General features: G+C 34.6%; 2 protein-coding genes and 1 long non-coding RNA gene across 6 annotated transcripts in view; all 3 read left to right on the top strand.

The window, feature by feature from the left end:
* The first annotated feature begins 235 nt into the window (after positions 1 to 235).
* LOC124301895 (inorganic pyrophosphatase) lies at positions 236 to 13,545 on the top strand. 2 transcript variants are annotated; one of them, XR_006907577.1, is made up of 9 exons: positions 236 to 520; positions 5,735 to 5,970; positions 7,166 to 7,252; positions 7,438 to 7,501; positions 7,626 to 7,688; positions 9,356 to 9,569; positions 11,579 to 11,688; positions 12,202 to 12,332; positions 12,416 to 13,545. XR_006907577.1 is itself a non-coding variant. In XM_046757451.1 (8 exons), exons 1-8 carry the CDS (start codon positions 328 to 330, stop codon positions 12,445 to 12,447), a joined length of 999 nt encoding a protein of 332 aa, XP_046613407.1. In that variant the 5' UTR covers positions 239 to 327; the 3' UTR covers positions 12,448 to 13,545. The 2 variants fall into 2 exon arrangements, 1 of the variants encoding a protein (XP_046613407.1); XM_046757451.1 differs by lacking the exon at positions 12,202 to 12,332 and having other exon boundaries at positions 239 to 520.
* On the top strand, positions 9,576 to 11,569 carry LOC124301897 (uncharacterized). Its single transcript, XR_006907578.1, has 2 exons — positions 9,576 to 11,253; positions 11,340 to 11,569. It is a non-coding gene; the product is annotated as an uncharacterized LOC124301897 (long non-coding RNA).
* An 8,836-nt stretch (positions 13,546 to 22,381) lies between the features above and the next one.
* The window catches only part of LOC124302057 (proteoglycan Cow), a 114,397-nt gene continuing 112,577 nt past the window's right edge, over positions 22,382 to 24,201 (top strand). For all 3 annotated transcript variants that reach the window (XR_006907623.1, XR_006907622.1, XM_046757826.1), the window contains exon 1: positions 22,382 to 22,580. Coding sequence is in view for 1 of the 3 variants with exons in the window: in XM_046757826.1 (XP_046613782.1) it covers positions 22,479 to 22,580 (102 nt within the window). In the remaining 2 variants the exon portion in view is untranslated. The remainder of the gene's footprint in view (positions 22,581 to 24,201) is intronic.

Genomic DNA, 24,201 nt, shown 5'->3' with positions numbered 1-24,201 from the left:
TGGTAGATCCGTCCGGTATCCGCATATTATAACATTCTGTTTCATAGACATATAAGCAGAGATGAGTAGGTGGCTCATTTGGTCATTTGCGTCGCTTCCATTCAAGAAGTCCGCCTGGTATAATGAATTGGACTCACAGCAAAAGTGCGTACTGAATGCGGACTTTGGACTGCACTTTTTCTGCGAGTCGAATTCGCCAATACACTACGACGCAATATGAAGATGACTCGGTTAGTATAACCGGGACTGTTATCTTTATCGGCGGATTGGAGGGCCCGTGTTGGTTTCCAAAGTATTTTGTTTCCTTGTAACTCTCCAGGTGTCACTATGACCGCCGTAGAGCTGCACGTGTTGCGGTCGGCCGCTTTGAGAAAATTTCTAATTCCCATGAGTTTGGCCAGTGTCGGTCGTTGTATGAAGCCGCATAGTTCGGCAGCGAAGCGTGCCTTTCAAACCAACATGTCTTATACCACGGTTGAGAAGGGAACACCAAACACGACGAACTACAGGATATATTTCAGTGAGTAGTCAACTCTCCGAGCCATTTACACTTTATCTCATGCCGCGTTCTTCCTGTCTCCGTATTAGCTCTGACCTATCGACTGCTGTGCGATGGTCCCTGAACCCCAGAGGGTCGATTCCTAGATAACTCTTGTAAAATGATTAGAGTAAATTGACCGTTGAGCACGTTCGTGATAGCAATAACGTTCATTCATTATGTAGTATCAAATATCCCTCATTCTCTGTGATACTTTTCGCGCCGTTTAAAAAAATATGTTATCCCACGCACGCTTTGCGGTATACGCGGTATACGTATTTTTTTTTGTATGTATAGACGTGTTATGTGATGTAGCGTTAGGTCACGTGACATGACCACATATTTTAAACCGGAAAGATGTTCAAGATTTCTGAATAACAATATTCAAGTATTCTACCGTTGCTGCAGCCGTACGATTGAATGGAATTTGACATTTAGATTTTTTCATACGGCGGAATGATTTATTTCGATTATTCACAGATATCTGCGAGATTGACGGAATAGATACCTAATTATGTAAAAGGAAAGTAGTGCCGACTAAATGTCAACGGACACATGCTTGATTTCATCAATTTCACCATATAATTCCATATGTTTAGTATCGCTGAAGTAACTGATCAGGAATTTCGCTATCAGTTTCAACCGTGGTTTTTCTGCAAGTTTCTCCATCGCATAGTTAGACAAATGATTCACTCGAACTACATTAATCGAAAGAAATACGTCATAATGACTTAATGACTTGGAGTGTGATTTCACGCATGATTTAATCTAGATATTCTCAAGGTTTCTAGGCATTATCATAACTCTAATGTGTGCAAATTTTGTTGATCTTATCTCCTGAATATATTAATAGATTTGTTAGTTATTGGGTCAGAAAAAGATCCTGAAAAGGGCTTGTTTCCAGAAGCTGAAGAGTTAAAAATTGTTTTGGAATTTCACCTTATGTAAGAGTTAATAAATCTGCCAATTGAATCTGAGGATTAAGAATCATATTTTTTTTCAAGTTGCTGTGCGGCAATTTTAGTATTGGTTTATAGGACTGCTCCAAACTGTCTTTGTGGTCAGTTGACAGTTTACTACATTTTCACCATACTAAAGTTGTTCACTAGGAATTTTTTTAAATGCTTCGTTACGTCAACGTCGTAGACTTCAACCTCTCTTTAATACTGGGTTATCAAATGTTGATCACAATTCAGCCAGTTTCTTACCAAAGAAGCATCTGATATTGTTCAATTGTCACGCCACAGAAATTTTGATACCTTATGATTTCAAAAATCCACAGCTTTGTTTAAAAAAAGCTTTTTGCTGACAAATATAGATGTTCGATTCCTCGAGATATTTCCTTATTTATCTGTTACAAACTGTTAGCTTTCTTGAAGACAATTCATTTGAAGGGGGGTTCACAAATATTTAAAAGGATGCTGTGTACTTGATATACAAAGTGCTTGAGATCATTTATAGAACATACCTAATGTAATTAAAAATTTGTGAACAATCCAATAATGATACACATTGTTTAGCACTACGAAAGGTCAATGGTTTTTTATCGAATTGTCAGAATTTCTTCTTTTAAACTTTAATTAGTGAAAATTCTTCAAAAAATCATTTCTTAATCAATAATACCGGCACATAGATGATGTCATATGCCATTGAGAAAGCCGCAATGCCTTTACTGTTTTTTAATAGTTGCATGATACTTTGATGTATGTTGCAAAGTAATCTGATGTGAAATCAGAAGCAGGCAGGCAATGCTTCCCACCAAAATTATTGGATGCTATGACCAATTTGATTCATATGATTATCTTATGAGAATAGTTTGAACATTATTAAGATTTAAGGGGGTCCTCTGGTTTGACGCCCTGATTTTTGAGCATTTTTTGGAATTTTTTTGTAAAGACCAATGAAGAGATAGAACTTTGAACTTTTTACCATTTATTTATACATATTTCAAGAATGTATAGTTAAATTTAACTTCATTTTTAACCTAAGATCTTGCAAACATCTGTACAATAGCACTAATTTCCATCTTTTCTGAACTTCCAGTATGATTAATGGTACATTCATCTACATGAAATTCATACCACATTTCATATTCCAGTGGTTCTGTATTTTTTTTATGTTTCCACATATTACACGCTGTGCAATAACTACTCATGACCATAGCATCTAGAACTTTGCCAGTATACTTCCCAATTAATGTAGAAACTCCAAATAAAGATGAAAAGCCTATTTTTCTCCAGGTACCGTCCCCCGATACCGTCAACTCATCACGTACGTTTCCTGCTTCTTCATTCATCGTTTTTTCTTGCGAGACAGCAAATGACAACACAGATTCACAAACTGCAGATGAAGCTATGTGTATATTTTCTAGAAGTGCGTAATAGGTTGAATTCGAAATACCAGAACAAATATCCATAAGACTGCAGAAAAGGTTTACACCTTCATGACCAATCCCTAATAACCGCATGACAAATACAAAACGACGATTGATTTCACTTGCATGTTGAAGCATTGGGCCCGAGTTTATAACTTTTTGTCTTGCACAGTTACAAGACTGAACTATTTCAAAACCTAAGCCATGATGGCTAGATTGCGCGTAAGACACATCACCTTCACACTCTTTACATATTACAGTATTGGAAATAGCGAAAAATACTGTCGCAAACTCTAAAATACAATACCCAAAGTTTGAAGTAACAGAAACCTCCATGTCCATGCCGCCTTGAAGTTTTTCAGTCGAAGCTTATGTATAACCTGTATCTTGTTGGCTTATTAAACGGTTTCCAGCAATCTGTCGTTTTTTAGAACGACCAGGGTGAACATTATTTTCCGAACTACCTTTTCTACCACTCATTTTTTAAATAAATAACTTTGAACCCATCATGTGTTTCAAAAAATTTTTTCACAGATGTGCTCTTCGAAGTTAAACCAGGACTAAAATAAGTTTCACTACATAAATCATTACACAAATACTTTCCTAAATTTGTTTTAACTTGTCTACACTTGTATAAGTAATTATTTGTCCAGAAGGGTCTCAGGTATAAAGCCGACAGAGAACAATAGGCTCAACCTCCAAGCGCTTCGCTCAACGCTCCGAACACCTGTTCCTTCTAACTGCTGTATCTTTATAATGGCTTCGAATATTGAAAACTTACTAAATCACTTTACCTCCACATTCTAGACATATTAAGGAAAAAATTAATGAAAAAAAAAAAATCGATTTTTTGAACCTATTAAGCCAGATGACCCCCTTAAAGTGCGTTTTTTTTTTAACCACAATCAAAACTCAGTAACTCCGAAAATTTTTATAAACATGCTTTCAGGTTAAAAACTTGGTTCTGGTTTTTAGTGAAAGATCTTGCCTCTGTCTAAGTTTTTTTGAGAGTTCCAGAATGATTTCATTTCTTAAAATAAAATAGTCCAAATGTTGATAGGGGGGAGGAGGGTTTGCTTCATATGAAAAGTTTGTGAAAGTATTGATTTTCAAATTTCAATAAAATGTGAAAATGGTTCTGACAACTTTTTTGATCCTAATTTATGACTGCTTAAGTTGACAGATTCGAAATGACTGACATGCCGTATAGCTCAAGGCTGAATGGTCCGCAGAGTCTAAATCAAAAGTTAATAAAACGGATAAACCGCTTGAAACATTAGGAGCGTTGTTATTTGCACGAATGGTAGTAGACACGAATCAAACGTCATCCCCACTACGTACGAGAAATGATTCTGGGCAAATTCGAATAACACAAAATAATGACATATAATGAATTTGAGTGAAAGATTTCATTATTAAAACGGTCAAAATGATACTCTGGTGCCTTTTGCTTAATTCTCCTATTCTTGGGCAAATTATTCTCACCATAGAGAGTTCTAGAGATGGCCTTGCAATAATTTTTCAAATCGATATCTCTAGAATAGAAAAAAGTAGCTTTTTACTAGTATGGTGTAACAAATTATCATTAGCAATTACATGATGTAAGTGTACTATAATGTAAGATTTTTTGAACATTTCCTAGAGAATCTATGAGGATCGGGTTAGCCAGTGAAATAAGGTCAAAAATATCTAAATCAGATCAAAAACATCAACCTTGTGTTATTCAAATCTTCTCTTATTCACTTTTGTAACATAATGGGGACGTTTTTTGTTTCATTCACCATTATTTTTACAAATAACATCTTTGGAGATTTTAAAATGCTTTTCGTGCTCTTTCTGACTTTTTGTCCAGACGAAAGGGCCCAATAATCCTCGAAATAATTCTGAGACATTACCATAAGAAATCTAACTCGTAAAAATATGCAATTTCAAAATGAATGCTTTTTCTGCCAAGTGATTTTAAACAAACTTGGTTATTCTCATTTTTTTTTTCATGATAATAAATCTAAATGAAGTTTGGGAGGTGGTTGATTTGATATGAAATGAACCCATTTTATTCTACGAGTCTACATAGCACGAGAATACTGTAACCTTGTGACCGATCAAACATTTGCTTCTTACTAACGTACAATTGTTTTCACTTTTATGTATCTATCTATAGACAAAGTCGTACTCTACATGTGGCTATAATGCTTGCCCTTGGATATAGATTAGTTTTAGATTTTGCGTTGTATTTTCCTGTGGTGAAGATACCTTTCAAATACGAGGAGAATAATTATTTTGAGAATTACCAATGAGGATGAAGTTGGTTACGTTACTATAACGATACATGTTCAGGAAGAATCTTTACGTTGTACTGTGAAGATTGGTTGGAATTTAGTCAACTATGACAAATCTAACATACTTATACTTTGAAAAGGCAATTCATTGAACGTCATTCTTAAATTGTGCAATAATGATTTCTTCAGTGATGTTTCGTTACATTAATGTTACTAACATCAGCCATGTTTCAGGGTAGGCGTAAATTATTGAATAATGTTTGTGTAAGATAATTAAAAATCATTACCCACACAATCATGTATTCTTTTATCTCATACACTCTTGTACTAAAATAACCTCTGGATATACAGTGTATACTTTGTGTCACATCACGTAATATCGTATTTAATCTTATCAAATAGTATACAGAGTTGTAATTTCCTGAAAGGCTCTTTTCCACAAATTTTTTTCTATACTATAGAGCCTTCACTATTTGCCATTCTCACATGAAATAACAAAAGTAAGGAAAGAACGAAATTGACCTTTTTAAAATTTTTGTGTAGAAAATGACAAAGGACCAGTTTCTCCGTTACACGACATACCGTTGTACGCTGATGAGGCAAAAAAGATATTCAATATGATAGTTGAAGTGCCTCGATGGACGAATGCCAAGATGGAGATAAGCTTGAAGGAAACATTGAATCCAATCAAGCAGGATGTTAAGAAAGGAAAACTTAGGTTTGTTGCAAATTGTTTCCCTCATCACGGCTACATTTGGAACTATGGAGCCATTCCACAGGTACAGTTTAAACCAGGAACTTGCAAAATGAAACTGAAATTGTTAGGCTCGTTTCATCTCTGCATAAATATAATTAAGGGGCAAAAGTTTGGATTGCCTTGTAACAGATTGTAATTCACTGCTCATAGACTCAGATTCTTTTATGGCAAGGTCACTCATTCAAACCTTACCATTCAGTTAATAACATAATCTTTGCAAGTCTTATCAGGCAAGATATAAGATAGTACTGATTACAACTGAGCCTTGATTACAGTTCAAGGTGAAGATTAATCAAATGAGATATTATCTGTCATCCAAACTCTTCCCTTGCGGAAGAATGAGGTTGAAGCTAATAACATTACTGTAATAATTTATGTTTAGAAAAAATCATTATCTCCTTTGCAACTTTAGGATTATCTAAAATTTAGTAAGTCATAGTGAAGCAAAACATACTGAAATTTGGAAAACCCAACTCTTTCAAAGTTATTCTAGAATTGAAAATTAATGATTTTTTTTCCAATGTTACGTCATGCGAACATTACTAACTTGAAACTTGTACGGAGAATGACTACTGGATTATTAGAGTGCTGAAGTTTGTGTGAACATTGTCAAAGCACAATTATTAATTGCCCTACTAAAATGTGCAAAGTCCATCCCTTCTGTGAATCGTTGCCTCATAATTTTATTAAATAAAATAGATCGTGTTAGTTTTTATGACTGAATTGCTGCACTAGTGGATATCGAAAGTTCGACATGCTTGAAGTTACTAACGTTAACGTAAGGAAATGTTGAAAACAATCTTATTCTGCATTATTAAAATGACTAAAGTAGTTGGGTTTGCAGAATATAAACACTATTTTATTACAGTATATAGTTATGTAGTATAGTTGACTGAATTTCAGAGTTAACTAATTGTAAGCTTGGGAGGTGATGATTGTCCCTCAAAATGAATCGTAGCATTGACATTTTGAACTCGACCCTCATAAAATTCTATTTTACAAAGCTCGGTAATGCTTATTTCTGGCATTATTGGATTCTAATATTATACTAGTTAGAGATTAGCAGTAATGTTTAAAATTAGTTGGGATACAAACATCTAACCCAGGTTAATAACTATTTTGAATCCTTATTTTAATGCCTTCTTGAAACATCATTTTATTGTGACTCAGTTATCAATTCTCAACAAAATGCTTTTATATGTTCAACTTGATTTCAGACGTGGGAAAATCCTGAAGTATTGGATGAAGCAACAGGCTGCAAAGGTGACAATGACCCTATAGATGTCCTTGAAATTGGTTACAAAGTAAGTAATTTTGTGCACTCTCATAGAGTTTCATAATTGTTCTGAAGAAAAAGAGAGATGTACATATTGTGAAAATATGACATAAATCGTACAATAATATTGGATTAGATTTTATTGTTTTCCCTTATCTTGGACTTAATACAGACCAATAAAACAATTCGTTATCTAGTGATTGTTTGTTTTAGGTAGCGAAGCGTGGTGAGGTTTTGAAAGTCAAGGTGCTTGGTACTGTTGCACTAATCGATGAAGGTATTTCAATATTTGCATATAGTACATATTAATATATATAAAAATCACAAACATTATCTGAAAATGATTCTGTAACCTGCCGGACCCTCTACCTGTACTACATTGGGTAAAATCTATTTTTCAGGTGAAACTGACTGGAAAATTCTTACCATCGATGTTAATGATCCCTTGGCTGACCAGTTAAATGGTAATATCCATTATTGATTCGTCTTTGATTATCACTTGACATTTTAGTTCTTGGTTCAATAAGTTCTTAAATGATCATGTGATGGATTTTTATCTTGGAAGTGTATACCTATAGAGGGTGAATCGCCTCATGTATCGAGAATGTGAGGAGATTAGTGAACGTGAAGCTAGCCGCTTCAGCTAATCAGAGAAGCTATGAAATCCTTTCAAATGAATACAAATCTGATGTGATTACTTGACGTTAGGATTACAGACGTGACTAACCAATTATTTAGGCACAATTACTGGACACAAAGTCACAAAATTTGGCGTTCAATTAAGGTTTGATTCCCAGTCACTACGGGAGAACTGAACACCAATTACAGCCTTTAACATTGATTAATTTGACAGAAAATGAGGTTCTGAAATTTTGTGGTGGTATTGTATCGATAATTTTTGAATTGCCAGAATGTCTACTTCTCAATGGTCTTAATCCAGGTATTTTTCAACGAACACTTGCACTTTATATATCAAAAAATGTTTCCTGTTTGACCCAAATTTTTTCTAAAGGCCTCTCCACGTATAACAATTATAATTTACAATTTTTGGAGACTGGTTTCTCCTTTCTTTTATTTTTAACTATTTTATAAGAGAGAAAAAATGTCTAAATTAATCTACAGTCTTCTAGTTATTTCTGACGTCATCCAAACCAACAATAGAAGTAAGTTGCATTTAACTTGAAATGTGTAAAGTTGAATTCGATCATTAATTGATTTTGTTTTTTTTAGTAACTTCTGTTAACGATAGTCTACTGAGTAAAGCACAAAAAATTTTTACATTTTGTTGGTATAAAGCGATTAAACACAAAATGGTAAGTTATGTGCCGAATTGGAAAGATGAGGTTTGAACTCACAATCAGTCCGGTTACACCTGAGCAAGGTTTTCTACATTTTTCCTCATCCCTCGTGCGAATGTGGGTGTTTCTATTGAACATCAAGTTTTCAGCTAATGGGGACATATGTAAGAGGGTATGGTGGGTCTCGAGCGATTATTGCTGTTATTGTTGTTATCATTATTGTATGTTGTTGATGTTATTATCATTATTATTAGTATTATTATCATACCCTTCACAATGCAGAGCTAACAGCTGATAGTCAAAATGAAGTTTTCTTTGAAAATAATTTGTTTCAACATATGATTTCTATGAGTTCTATGCGTTCAGTACTGTATATTTAAGTGTAGTTAAATTATGGTTATAGGAGACGTATTCTCAAATGAACTGTGTTAAAAAATATTAGGCTGTGCTAGTAGAAATGGGTAACGACATATGTTTAGGTATTTCAAGCTCAACCGATGCTTGAAGAAACTCTACACTGACACGATTGCAAAAGTGATATTCGTACAATTGAAAACCACTATTTGTTTTTTTATTTTTGAACCGTAAGAACTTACCACATACTGGTTTAAAGATAGTCGAAAAACATTTTTGTAAAAATTTGGAATTCCGATATCTTTTTAACTTTTTGATCTTAAGGGCTGCAACTGAGAGCCGTTACTTTTCCGTGATGACGGGAAACCAAATTTTAAAAGGGTTCCGAATTCTGTGACTGTGCATCCTAAACGTCATGTGCCAAAAATGGAATACATCTCCTATATATGTGGTCTTATCTTCAAATTTTGTATTTACAGATGTTAATGACATCGAGAAACATTTCCCTGGGCTACTGAAGGCAACCATAGAATGGTTCAAAATATATAAGATTCCTGATGGTAAACCAGAAAATCAATTTGCTTTCAATGGAGAAGCAAAACCTAAGGATTTTGCATTACATGTCATTGACGAAGTGCATCAGCATTGGCAAAGCCTCATAAAAAAAGAATCACCAGCTGGTGGTATTGCTTGGTGAGTATTTGACGAAATGATTATTTGATTGAAGATATTTTATGTAATATTGAATCGTGCATCCTGTGTAATCGATCATATTTTGTAAAATGAGTTGACGTAGATTTGATTTTTATGACGCTTATCATGTTCTAAAAAGTAAAATAGTTGGTTATGCTAGTGATGGTGTAATCATTTTTCACTAGATATTGTTAGTCATAACTACAACCTTCTTCCGGAGAATTCTCGAGTTATAAAGTAGAAATTTTCGATTAATCAATCTGTTGAATTGGATTCCCCATTTGAATTGTAGAATAATGATTAAAGGGAGAAATTTAATGTTGTGGACATTTTTTATTACACGTTCATCTTGACAATGTGCGAAATTCATAAGAAAATAATTATCTGGTCGTGCTTCTATGTTTCAACAGATATGTTATATTTAAATTTTGAATTTTTTGAATGATAATTTCCGATCCATTGGATGTTCTTATTTTTACGTCAAATTCCAAATCTCTATTGCAAGGTCATGTTTTTTGAAGCATGAAAAAATCGAGCTTCAAGATTAAAAAGAAAGAAGAAAATTCGGAAAATGACTACGTATTACTCACCAACACATAATTCGCTAAAGATGTCATTAGATTTTTCAATAGAATCCCATACCATCAAAAATTTAGAAAAGGAGAAAAATGCACCATTGAAAAACTCCCCAGCATTGTTTGTGTTTGTTCCAATTGTAGTGAGCACAAATGAATATGAATAAATTCGAAGAACACAAGTTACAAATATAAAAAATTTTAGACCAGTTTTTATAATAGGAATGTTCAAAGTAACTATACTCTGGTGTTTTGCTTCAGATTCTATTCGTTTTTGGACTCGTTTTACTTACTGACTACGTTGTTACAAATTGTCTGAAACCATTTAAGAAATCTTTACAAAGTAGTATAATTATAACGCACTAAAGTTAGTTCTGACAAACATTTGTTCTATTGTACTTACATAAATCTATTTTTATTCACTCTAGAGATAACCAGTTCTAAAAGTTTCAGGCGATTGTTGCAGAGTTTCGTGTTAAACAAAATAAGTCCAAGAACATTGGAGTTTGATCAAAAACGCTAGATTCCAATAATTTTAAGTGTTTTAATTATAAAACCTTGAATCAAATTGTAGATATTTTAGCTTGTGTTGTTCAAATTAGTTTAGATTTATTTCTTTTACATGGTAGCGATGTTTAATTCGTATTCACCATCATTGGTCCAAATAAGCTGCGCAAGATTCTTTTTTCCAGATTCTGATCAATACATTTTTTTTATGAAGCTGATACTACTAGCCAGAGTTAACAGCCAAACTCGTTGAACTTTGTGGAATTAGAAAATTGCAGTTCAGTTTTATCCTCATAATTCTATAAAAGTATGAGGATTTGAGGTACTTCACAAAATTTTGGTTTTTGTATTTTATTATCTTATTCGAGTGAACGTTAGAACATTTGGCTCGTAATTCTGGCCTAGCTTCAGCCTTGTATTTTCTTTTACATAAATTACTGTATTGCTCTGTATATGTGGAGATTGCTGGTGCTTATGCACAACTTATGCAACAGGTCTCTCTCACCTGTATTTTTGCGAAATAATTCCTGACATGAAATCTTGGAAGCAGCGAGTAGAACTTGATTAAGGAAATCTTCATGCTTATGTCTTATGTCCATCAGGTATCAAACAATGTCAAAAACTAGGACATACAACCACTTGGGGACGTTTTGTGCATGTCTTCTCGTGTTGTTTTCTGTCATTTTAGGTTGAAGAACATTAAAATTAATTTTTTGTAACGCAATTATGGTTTTTCAAAAACTTTATTGCTGGCACATGACAGAATAAAGTTTAAGAACAAAAATATTTCAGGCTCATATTGAATATAAATCAGATGAAATGGACAGCCTGTACTGTTTGTTGCTGCAAATTAATGATAGCTAGTTTTCATTTAATAATAAACTGAAGAATCAAAGAAAAAAAAAAAAAACAATCAACGTGTTGCAGCACCAACGTAAGCGTAGAAGGCAGTCCTTTCAAAACTACTGTTAGTAGTATGGAGGAAGTACTTGAAAAGGCTCCTGAGGCTGGAGATGCACCACCCATTGACAGTTCTGGTAAGTGTTTGGTCTAAGCTTTTGAATAAAAATAAATAAATTTCACCTTTCATACGTGTCAAAATGTTACAAGTCAGCAAATGATATCGTTTTGCTTTATTCTGCAACAAAAAGAATAGAAATTCCTATTGCATTATACATTTATAGTTCTTTGTTCGGTTTTGCCATAGCCTGCACGAAGACTGAATATTAAATTCAACGCGCTGTTATTGCTATACTTTTCCTCGCCTAGACACACGCCTGAATCATAAAAAAAGTTGTTGGCAATATTTATACTGCAGCGAGTTGAACATTATTTTGAATTGATCTATTTTATCTTTTCGCGACTATGTTTTTTGATGATGGCTATGTTTAATTAACAAACGGAGTGATCTATGAAGAAACGCCATCTGATTGGACATATTCGATAATTTGATTCCTTTTTTTCCCGATTGATCATATATTGATTTAATTCGAACACAAGCTCGTATGCTTTGTTTGCTATTATACATGAATTCCCGTTTTCCATTTCAGCGGATAAGAGTTATTTCGTGAGAGTCGAAGAATTGAAAAACAAATTATAATATTCCATAGCTTTGCTGTTGATGTTCCCAAATCACTTATATCTTCACGTTTGTTACCTAGTGTCAAAAAATAAACTTGATGTAAATATGGTATTCCGTATTTGATACAGTACTTTTTTTTGCTGAAGAAGTCTATATGTTTGTTTATTGATCTTTGATTTCAGTTGATAAGTGGCATTACATACATTTGAAGTGAAGCATAGAAGGTTCATCTCCGATGTTGTTTCCACTTTGCAAAACGATGCCTCGAAGGATTTTAAATGTATATGTAATTCCTTGCAGATTGTTAATTCACTAGAATGTTTTATGCAGAAGAAGGTTTAGCATGAGACAATCTCAGTGTACCTCTATATTGACTCATAGTTTTCAAAATCCTGAGAAAATTTTTGTGTATTGTTACTGGTTAATTGTATTATAACAGAACACGCCTTCCCCATACTTGCTCATTCACTGACATTTGATTATAGCCCAGTCAATATGTCCAAATAATCAACCTGAAATAACATTAATTCTTTCCTGGATTTTTCTTGTTTTAATAGTTGTAGGTGGGACGGGCGTCACTGGTAGTGTAAATTCAACGTGGTGACCAAATTTGATGAAAAATGGGTTTTCCTAAATAACTCGGTCATTTTCTATTTTAACAAAAAATTGTAAAGACCGAACTTGTAGGAAGTTCAATTTTCTACAACTTTGGTCTTTGCAGTTTTTTTTTTCTAATATCGATAGTTTTGAATCAAACCTAAAAAAGTGGCTAAGTAAAACTATTGCATCATCTCGTTTATTTTGAACTTTAGGACATAAATGAACATAATCAAATTTTTAGTGAATTAAATGTCCTACAAATTTGGTGCTTACAATTTATCGATTAACTTGAAAATGGTCGAGTTATTCAAGAAAAACCATTTTTCATCAAATTCAGAATGGCGGACATATGCAACAGCAGGATTTGATGCCATTTTGAATTTACACTACCATTGACCCCCCCCCTCACCAATTAAAACAAGAAAAATCGGAAAAAGAATTATTGCAATGTTAAAAGTACACAGTAATAGACTGGGCTGTTACCTTCCTGGTGGAGAGTTTATCAATACTAAAGTTCTACAGATATTTTTTGTATCATTAGTTTCAATGATGGTCAATGGTTATTTATTTATTTCCGTATAATTGTGGGATCAGGATAGGATCGAGTGGCTGTGTCTAGCAGTCATTTGTTTCCACTAGGTTAGCTATTCCTTTGTTGAATGTTATACGATATTTGTCTTTCATAAATAAATAAACTCAATTATTCCAAGTATTTCATTTTTCCAATATCACCCTTCCAACATTTCAGGTCAACTAATTCTATTTGGCTGATATTTCAGAAGTGTATAGCATTGTACCAAGCAAGTAGCTTAATCGTATCTAAGGCGAATTACTTGAATGGGGATTAACCGAAATTTATTTTCTAGAAAATTAGGTGCCATGTGAATGGACAGTGTTGATCTATTCATGTATATGTATGTAAAAAAAATAAACTTTCGGTCCGTTTACTTATAGAACTAGACGAATGTTAATTTAGAATACATTGTTCTTCAGGCACTTACTGTGTAAACTACGATGTAAAATTTAGATTCTCACAATTCTCCCGCCCAAAACCTGTTGATTCACCCAGTGTTAATTATTAGAGTTCGTAATGAAGTTGAGTATAAATTAGACTGTATCAAAAAAAGTCGGTTTTTTTTCTTAAACAAAATTCATGTCTAAAATATTGTTTGAGGAAAAATAGCCGTTTTTTATACGGTTTAGTGTACATATTCTACATAACATTGGACGACCATTAACATTGCAGGACCCTTCTCCCGAAGGCAACATAACGATACTGCGATATAGATGCTCTGATAAGGTAGAGTTGACGCTTATCATTACTGATATAACATATATATTGTAACGGACTGGGGGTATTACGATACCCATAAAGTTATAAGGCATACGCGGACGACGACGGACGGACCAACTTAACCTGACCGAAGGACTACTCCGTCCTAAAAAACCACGTACACGCGGAGCATCTCCTGTTCACAAGAATCCTTCCTATCAAAGGACCCGCTGCTAGAGCACGAGCAGCAGCATGGTCTTACATACAGGTCTTGCAACTCTGGTGGTGGGGGTAGGCTAGGAGTGACTCAGATATTGAATCAATTTGTAGTTTACGGTTTCGGCACTGTGTCGCTACTATCTAGTAGGGCTGAGTTACAGAACCTCAAATTTCGTTAATAGGCTGTAGCGCGCTTGCGCCAACAGAGAGAAATTTTGTCTATCTCTGTCGCTCACAGGTGACACGGGTGACCCTACTAGGTTACAGCGACCCTTGCGGCGAATCTAAAAATTATTGAAAGCGGACTCAAGAAGTGAGTCACCCCCACCACCAGAGTCTCAAGCTGTATGTAAGACCGTGAGCAAGCAGTGTTTGCAAGCAGAGTTGACCTGATGCGTGTAGGCTTTATGGAGCAAACGAAGCAAAGTGCCTGGTCGACTCGAAGAACTGGTAGTAAATTCATTAGACTCAATTAATTTTGGCTAATTAATTTAAAGTCAAAACTAGAAACGAGAAACGATATTGTAGAATAATTCGAGTTAAAGCAACCGTTTGTTGCAATATTTAAACTCCAGAAACATAATTTCGAAGCGAGGGTTAAACCTTAATCAAAAGAAACAGACAATCGAGCACATAAATTAGGGAGCGAATAGCGTAAAGAATATTACAAGAAGGAAATTAGCTTCGAGATAATTTAATTTTAGTTTATTTAATTTTTTTGTGAAACCATCTGTGTTTTTTATTATTTCCTTTGTATCATTTTCTTCGGAACATTAATTATCATACAATATAGTTGCGAATGCACAGCGTGCATTCGTTTGTTTGGCAAGGATTGTTTCTTTATCTGACCAGACCGGTAACTATCTCGATAACACAGTTATCAGCTACGGTGAAACGAATTAGGTGTAGGGCATTGTTTTATGGCACCGAGTCGAATGGTAGTCACGGCTAATATCTCTGATCTGCAGATTCGAATATCAAAACAATGGCAGGTACGGCAGGCTCGGTGGAGGAATACAGCACCGGTATTCGTACCCGAGTTCGTAAAAATCACTTAGATCAAGTAGCACAGAGTGTTTTGGACTGGGCATAACGTAAATCCTCTTGTCCCTTTCCCAGAGGAGGCCTTTTTATTTTATCAAAACCTATTAAAATTTACTAGTCACAGCAGTGAACTCACGTAACATTATCGCTTTCACGAGCTGCCGCTCCCGGAAAATCCGTAAACGTTACAATATAAAAATAAAATTGTTTCATGGCATCCATTGAAAACCTGTGGGATGGAAGGAAATGAAGGTAGACTTTATTGGCTGTCAGAGTAATGATTCACCGTATTCTTGCTATTCTTAAAATTCTAGGGGAGGGCCGGGCATGATAGGCACCCTAAACTTGTTGGTGTATTATACATACATATCTGACCATGGGAGACTTCAAAATATGTTAATAAAAAGTTTAAACGGTATAGAATTTGAATCAATAGGTTTTATTGTATAATTTCACAGTAAATATATTAGAAATAACCAAAAATCAAAAGATTTGAAATTCCTCTTTGTGCTTCGGATGGTTTAAACGGCACTAGATTGTCAGCGGAATGAGATGATTTTCATAGGGAAATTACATGTAGCTATAAATTATCATTCACACAATTGTATTATGAAAAATAAAAGGAGAAGTTAAATTTTTTAAACATCCAATTCTATTTTTTATTTAATCTAATTAAATAAATAAGATCACAACAGAAGATTTCTGTTTGACTATTTTTTATATAACTTCTTGAAAGGATAATCAATATGTTGATTACAAAAAGCGCGGAATATGAAATAATGAAAATAGTCGTTCTTAAATTTTTTAATGCCTCTATCATCGTTACAATATTTGATAATCATCATTCTATATGAATAAATTTTTTAATAGTTGGTCCTCGAAATATTTGAGTGCCAAACTCAAACCAAACTCAAAGCCAAACGCTCTGCTTACCAACTTCGGCCTCCCGGCCCTCCCCCATATGTATATTTGGAGATACTCAAATTTACGTCCATATTTTTCTCCGTTAACATTACGAACTTCAACCTTATGAAAAAATGGAATTTGCGTAAATATTTAGCGTAAGTCATAATAATACCCAATATAACAATTAGTAGTAACAAAATATTCATTGGGTTTTATTTCATCTACGTATTTTCATATTTCGATTTTTGTTCAAAGAATATTTCACTAGTATCGTTTTATCAAAATTACGTAATCGAAGTTGGTGTGGAATTGAATCCTCGTTTGACGTCCACCCAGCTACACAATGTTGAAACCAACTCGTGACTCTTTGTAAAGAATTAGTACTCATCTATCGGAGTATCGGAGTAATGAATTTCCATCTTAGTAGTATTTTTACCATAACCGAAGTACTGCATTACCGGAGTATTAAAGAGTTATTTGGCTATGTAACTATAGTAGACTACTAGAATACTGGAATTCGACCATTAGCTGGCACCTTGAGGTCATGCACCGAAGCAATGTTATACTTTGGCTTGAATTTTTTTTTTTGGGTATTGACTTGTCTTTTACAAGATAAAAAAGGTCGCAACAATAATTTTTAATTCTAAGGTAGTAAGAAATTTTTGAAAAGGCAAATACTTTCAAGTTACGAAAACCTCGATTAAAAATCCTTGGGTCACGACTGACCCCAAAATGACAGCGGAAGGTTAAAATAGTCATAGCGATCACTGCTACGATCTCACCGACCAATAGAGTTCAATTATCCTACGCATTCGCAGTCGGTCACTTACCGTGCTAACTTTCACTATCTCCTTGGTGGTACATGGATGTGGAAATGACTAAATTTTTGCATCCAACTGAAATTATGACCTACCGATTTTACTTTTCTATGATTGAAGTGATTTAAATCATGCGAATCAAAACATAGATTGGCGTTTGAGTCGTATCAGCCGTATTTATTTTATACTAATACTTTTCAATTAAAATCACTCTTGTTCTGTTAACAGATAGGAACAAAAATAGAACGTGAAAGAATTAATACTCTCCAATCAGATCAGTACTTATGCGGCTAACACGGTGCATCAGTCCCCATACAAATTGAACTACTCATTGAACTCATAATCTCGCCGTATGAGTTTGTTTTATGTAAAGTAAGCTTTGTTAAAAAAATGATAAAATTGATGAATATTTGATATTATATATTTCGTTGAACAGTATTGATAGTATCTGGCTAAAAAAAGATCACGAATACGATTTTGATGTAAGGATTTTTCTACAAGAGACAAACCCGTGTTTAGGCGTTTATTTAACTTTCAAAGAACGCTACTCGAAGCGGAGAACCGTCCAAGAATATTTTTTTACACCCAAAATACGAGTATTGTAATTATTTTGAGTATCAGGCAATGGCACATGCAATCGGGTGATGGGTATGCATGGATCATCTTCTGTAAAAGTATACACATATACAGGGTGACTCGGGTCTGTTGCTCCATAGGCTACCCAAATGTCTTTTTCGTGAAAATCTGCGACTGACATGTTTTTTGCTTTTTATGAGAAACTTGTCGTTTTTGAATTACAGCTGTTAGGAATTGCTAATCCGGTAGCATCGTCGTCATTACCTATAAACAATAAAACTGTGTTCGCACTCATATTTTAGGACTAATGTATTTTGGATTTTTATGCATCTTATACGTATCAACAATAATTCGTTGGTATGGGAAACAACGAACAGTCGACCGTCAGGAATAAACTTAAAATAATGTTGAATAAAAATGTGAAGGACAATGTCGAAAATTCAAAGAAATAGGAATTGGTGAATTCGAAAATTCATTCGTTCAATTATAAGTTCGCTGTTCGAGTAGATTGAGGAGTTTTGTTAGCTGGAAGTTGATACTTTATATTAACTTTAGCGAATTTTAATTACGGGAGAATGATACGTTGAGTATTTATCAGAGTATTATACTCGTAAGCTACCAAGATCTCTTCCAAAATAAAAGAAAATCACATAATACTGAAATTATAAACAAAAGCTCGGATATCAATACTTCGCTTCAATTTTCCTCAGAACAACGAAAAATGTAGTGGCCTTTCTTGGATACCACATTACGATCCATAGCGGTCTTAAATCAAAAAAAGTTGTCCAAACGTTTATTTTTCAATTTTTTAATCGATGTGTATCAATACCAGGTATTCATTGCGAAATAGTTAGAGAAGTACATGCCATCTAAAATTGTCCGACATTTCTCGTTTGATGTGCGTAAACGCGAAAACCAGTAAGTACCAGCTAGTTCGTTATGGCTTCGTTTACAATTTTGGCTTGAATCTGTATAATAAACTGAAAATTGTATTGTACGAGAATGGCAGGAATGTTCATGAACAGAAAACTCAAATGTGATAATTTATGGAAAGAAAATGCAAAAAACAAAGGTGGCTCCGTTTTGACCCTCTTTGGAACTAACGTGAGATGTTGAAGGAAACTCTTGTACGTATTTCATAAAAAAAATCTTACGTATTTGCACCATTTTCAAGTAAAACAGTTTGATTTTACCTATTACTTATACCTATTAATACTCATCTATAGGGGGGAGAGGGTAGTGGTCTTTTTAAAAGATCAGTTCAATGCAACAGAGAGGTAAAATAGGCGTTCGTTATACGTAACATGTGAATGACATAAAACGTGTTGTTCAAGTTTTATTTTACTGCATTTTGCATATCATTTATACCATGAACTTAGCAACGCAAAAAACTTGCATACGTGCGCGTTTTATCAAAACTACATGGCTTTTTGAAGATTTGGTTCGCTATATTGGATTTGTAATGACGAATTTTTTAATTTTTTAACTCTTAACTAGTGCTGCAAACGACCTCACTCTTATTCATCAACGGCTATAAACAAATAAAATTGTGTTTTTTTTTTTTGGTTTTGCTAATCAAATGACTTAAACGATAAGCTAATAAGGAAAGTTGCGCCGATCGAGACCAAAATCCATTAATCCATTCTCGAGATATCATAATTTTTATTTTTTTTACGAAGCTGTTCAAATAACTCGGGAACCACGGAACTAATCATATCCAAAATCTAATCAGTTCTAAATTCAGAAAAGCACCGTCGATTAAGGTCAAATCCAAATCCAAATCCGTTCATTCTTTAGCGAGATATCATCGGACAAAAATTGATCACACACACGACATACACTTAGACGTCTATCAAAAAATGGCCGGAGATGATTCTCTAGATTATGAAATGTTGAGGTCTAGAGAAAACTCAACTATTTATTTTTAGGGTGATTACTTATTCATATTTTTGTTTCTTCGACAAAACAGGAGCGGGAAGTTAAAAATGTTTTTCAGTAAATTTGTAAATAAAAAAGCTATCGATAGAATGAACTCGACGGAATCAACTAGATTTTCAACCATTTTGCAGCGTTGTGAAACGATCCAAGTTTTGTTTATAATTTCAGTGTTCCTTTTTTTCGTATTCTTAGGGGTCTTCATTGTTTACGACTACACTAATTTTATAAATACTTATCAGACGAAGGCTAGTGAAAAATGCAATTTTTTGGCCAATCAATATTCTCAAAGGCCAGAAACTTTGTAAATCGCACCCGTGGCATACTGCGTCAAAGGTTGCGTGTGAGATCAAGAATCTGCAGCCATGAATGAGGAAGCGATGAAAGCAAGGAAAGATGTTTATGCTCGTGCGATGCATATATGTAGAGGCAACACGTTATAACTTTGTTAGACATCCTAAAAAGGTCCCACGTTCCAAGACCGTCTCTGCAATATGCACGTTTTTGTGAAATCAACAATAGGAATAGAAAACGTCATGTAGACGTTTCGTGTGCATTTTCTCATTTTGTGTTGAGTATAAAATCATTTTGAAAATTTTACTATACAGACTTAATCGCTAAAAAAGTATACAGAAATCGTAAAATGACTCAATTGTACACAATAATTAATTCGATTCGATTCAGTAATTCGATGGATTGAGTTAGGTTTCTTTTATCGTGCTTTCTAAAGTTCCAACGCATTTTTTCACGAAAATAGTAGATCTAGCTTCGGATTTTGTAACTAAAAAATTCACCTACGCACTAGAACAATTGCGAATCATATACATATTACAGCTTCGCTATCGAGAAACACGAAATATAAGTAATATTACGTAAAATGAGGTATACATATATCGTAAAGCACACCTTTTGATTATTGACACATTCTATCCGCGTGCACAAAATAAATTTATCAGAATTTTTGGATAAATATCTCTCACCTCTCATACAAGACATACTTGTTTGAATAACATTGCACCAATAGTCTTAAAGTTAAAGGATTAAAAGCAAAAAACTGACCCGCTCAGGTACAGGGAGGTACAGGGAGATAATAATCCTAGCAGTGAATATTTTTAATTATAATCAGTCTATGTTATCTCTGGTAGAGCCTTATTATCTGCAGTCAACAAAACTGTCGTTTTTCTTCTGACTTAAATGTCCAAAGTATGAAGGGTTAAAAGAGTGTCGGGTAAAATGCTTTCAAAAGTATATGTAAAATATAAAGTCGAAAATGCTTATAAAAATATGATTTCAACGCACCAATGGAAATGCTTTCGCGAATATATTTGAAACGGAAAGTGTAAAATAGGTATTCGAAATGAATTATAAAATGTAAAATGGCATTCTCATATCCACTGTGAGCATTTCCGTTTTGAGATATGCCATGTTCCTTGTCATTTTATTTTGTAGATGAATGATTTTTTTTTTTCACAATCAATCTCTGTTTTCATATTATGTACCGTCGTCTTTTGCAGCTAGGCCATATTATCACAATACCGTATATTTCAAATCGTATAACTCGTTCAAACAATCATGGTAGCCAAGTAATGTACTTCATGAACAGTTTTTTAATAACGGCAAACTGTAATTTTGAAGCTTTGTGCTAGATCTAGCTAGTCATTGTGATTGAAAATATATTTCACGCAATGCAATCCTGTGCTGTTTATTTTCAGGTTACCCTTCAAAACATTCTCAACACTTCGGACAGAGATACTACAGGCAGACCTGTTTGGTCTCCAGGCGCAATTCGGTCAAGATATTCATCAATTAAATCACAGCTCCATCCGAGCGAAAGGATCAACGCATTGCTAAATATACGATCTCTAAGCTAAAGATCAAGCGATGACGTGACAATAATATACATTCGATCGAAGAGAATTGTTCCGGAACATTGGCTACGGAGGATACAGGGAATACTGTAAATTCCATTCAAACAGACACATTTGTCAAATGAATAAAAATGCTTACGATTTTTCATTTCCAATAGCAAATAGAAAAGGCATCTTAAAATGAAAAGTGTATTTGAATACATAACGAAACGAAACCATTTCAAATATTACACAGCCTTGCACGGAGAGAATAAAAGATCAGATTTCATTCAAAACTGCAGGAAAAAAGGAACACGCATCAGGGTTTTTTGGTAAAATATACTTAGTAAAATGTAGAATTTACTCTAGAATCATTAAAATCTGCTTATACATATAGTTGGCATGGATATTTTTTACGAAAAAACCTGACTCGTCCCTCTTTTCCTACAGTTTTGAGTAAAGTCTGTTCTTTTTTTTGTCTTCGTGTGACGGTGAGTATATTTCAACACCCATCACTGCGGCGTATTATGTGGTACCTACTCCCGTGGTATTCTGCTGCCGGAGGGTGGCGGAATAATAAGTTTAATAATATCGAACGTTGGGGGATGATATGGTGTCAAGAGGTGTAACGTGGTGGGTAAGTAACGGGTATCGGTAAGCTGGCAGGCAAGGACAGAGGTATTGACTGGCGCGCCAGTATCCATTCTCAAGGCTCAAGGTGAAAAAATGGGGCAACCGAGCGCCGAAGGGCGGTCAAGGAGGGGGTGGCACTTCGAATTCGTTCCAATTCCTTCCGCTGGATGGCGCTGATGTTCCGCTCCTGATCCCCGTCTCTTCCCTGACGTAATCCTCCTCCCCCCCCCCCCCCCCTCTACACACCCACCGGTAATCCGCAGTCGCGCAGTCACAATTCGTTCCAGTCCTGAACAGGATCGTCGCGTTGTAATATCGGTTCACGTCTCTCCGTTCTCGCAGGCCGCATTCAGTTGTTCTTGACAGTTAATTTATTGTGTCCGACCATCGAACGATGAAATTTTCGTGGGTGGTTTTCATCGCGTTGCTATTCGCGGTGGCCGCCGAATGCAAACGGAAGAGGAAATTTGATGGCGACTTCGAATTCGCCGAGGAGGTAGGTGAAAGGATTCAAACGAAATAGGACAACTGAAATTATAACAGTTTCTTTTGTTTTCTACCGAATGATGTTTGATGTATTTACAGCGTGGGGGTTGGAGCTACTAGAAATCAATATTGTCACATCGTCTCGCGACGCGTTTCCCATCTCGTTAGGGTTCCTTATCGATTAAGAATCGATCATTCCGATTTCAACGTCGCTGACTTTTCCAGTAGTTAACAATTCGCAATGTTTCAACGCGGGTGACAAGTTGTCTGATGTTTTTGCATTCACCGGTTGATAGGGGGTGTTGCGAAGAAACGAACGCTGCTAAAATGCATTGAATTCTGTTACCACTAAAAGAGGTCAAACGTGATTTACGACAAATTTTATTCGGCTTAAATACACCTACGTTGTCTGAAATTTGTTGAAAAAGTCTAATCCTTCACCACTCAAAGTTGAGGGTTATGTTTTTTCTACAAATACATACTTTTACCAACCATTATCCGTTAGCGACATAGCGAGTCAAATACTAGTAGGATTAAAAATAATGTCATCGGAAGGTAACTTTGCAGTCTGTTAAATACCAGAAACTTTTCTTTTACAACGAAATCTGAATTAACTCTGTGGCTCTACATGATAAACAGTGGAGATTTATTTCTTATTTGAAAAAGGATATAAAAAAAAACCAATAATGCGCGACATCTATTAAATTCGCCGGTGGGTTGTGGGAAAGATTAATTCACGTATGAGATTGTAGCTCCTCGTTACGTGTTTCAGTTCTGCATGTAACTGCTTCATGCACCGCGTTATGTGAGCGAAGTCATGCAACGTTATCTTGTTACAAATCTAATATTTTTTTTCCCCCTCCGAAGGTTTCCACTGTGTAACACAGAGCCAGCAGTGGTTGCTGATTATTTAAGTTACTATTACTTGTACATGTGCTGTACATGTTGTGCATTTCAGGGCTCTCTGCTTACTCGCTTTTCTCACTTTTACTCCCTATAATACAAAACTTACTTTTTATCGACTTTTTTTTCGTTCAGAAAGCTCGTTTTCCCCCACATTGTTCAACAATTTTTAACAATTAGCCCTAGATAATCCCTGGTTCAAAAGATATTGGAATTCCAAATTGTGCATAAACATTTCGTTTTACAATTTTCAAATCAACATATTTCAGATTCTAATCATTTGAAAATAATAAATTAGGAATCGCAAGAATCTCACCTTTTGACAGTGTCGGTAGCGTCATCTTCAAATACCACTAGATTTTGTGATTCCCAAAAGTACCTCTTACTCACTTACTTACCTTTTTATCGATTTCCACTAGAAGGCCCCAATTTTTGCTGAACATTTCTCTATTATACCTGTAACGATAATTTTCTGCAATTTTCAGAGATGCGTTATCTATTGATTGTTCTTTAATTATTGAAGAAATCCAGAAATAATTCTTAGTTTTTTTTTTTACTTTTTTTTTCCTCTTCGAGGTCTTTTAAATCAGCGAGGGAAGTAATGTCCATATCTTACTGGAGTTATGAGCTTGACTTGCATCATTGATTACGAGGTTGAAGTAAATAGTTACATTATATAACGTAACAAGACACTCAGGGGTGATCATCGATTTCGAATTTTTTAACGA

Source organism: Neodiprion virginianus, chromosome 4 (genome assembly GCF_021901495.1).
Source record: "Neodiprion virginianus isolate iyNeoVirg1 chromosome 4, iyNeoVirg1.1, whole genome shotgun sequence".
NCBI classification, from domain to species: domain Eukaryota; kingdom Metazoa; phylum Arthropoda; class Insecta; order Hymenoptera; family Diprionidae; genus Neodiprion; species Neodiprion virginianus.
This window is presented reverse-complemented; position numbering and strand designations above follow the sequence as displayed.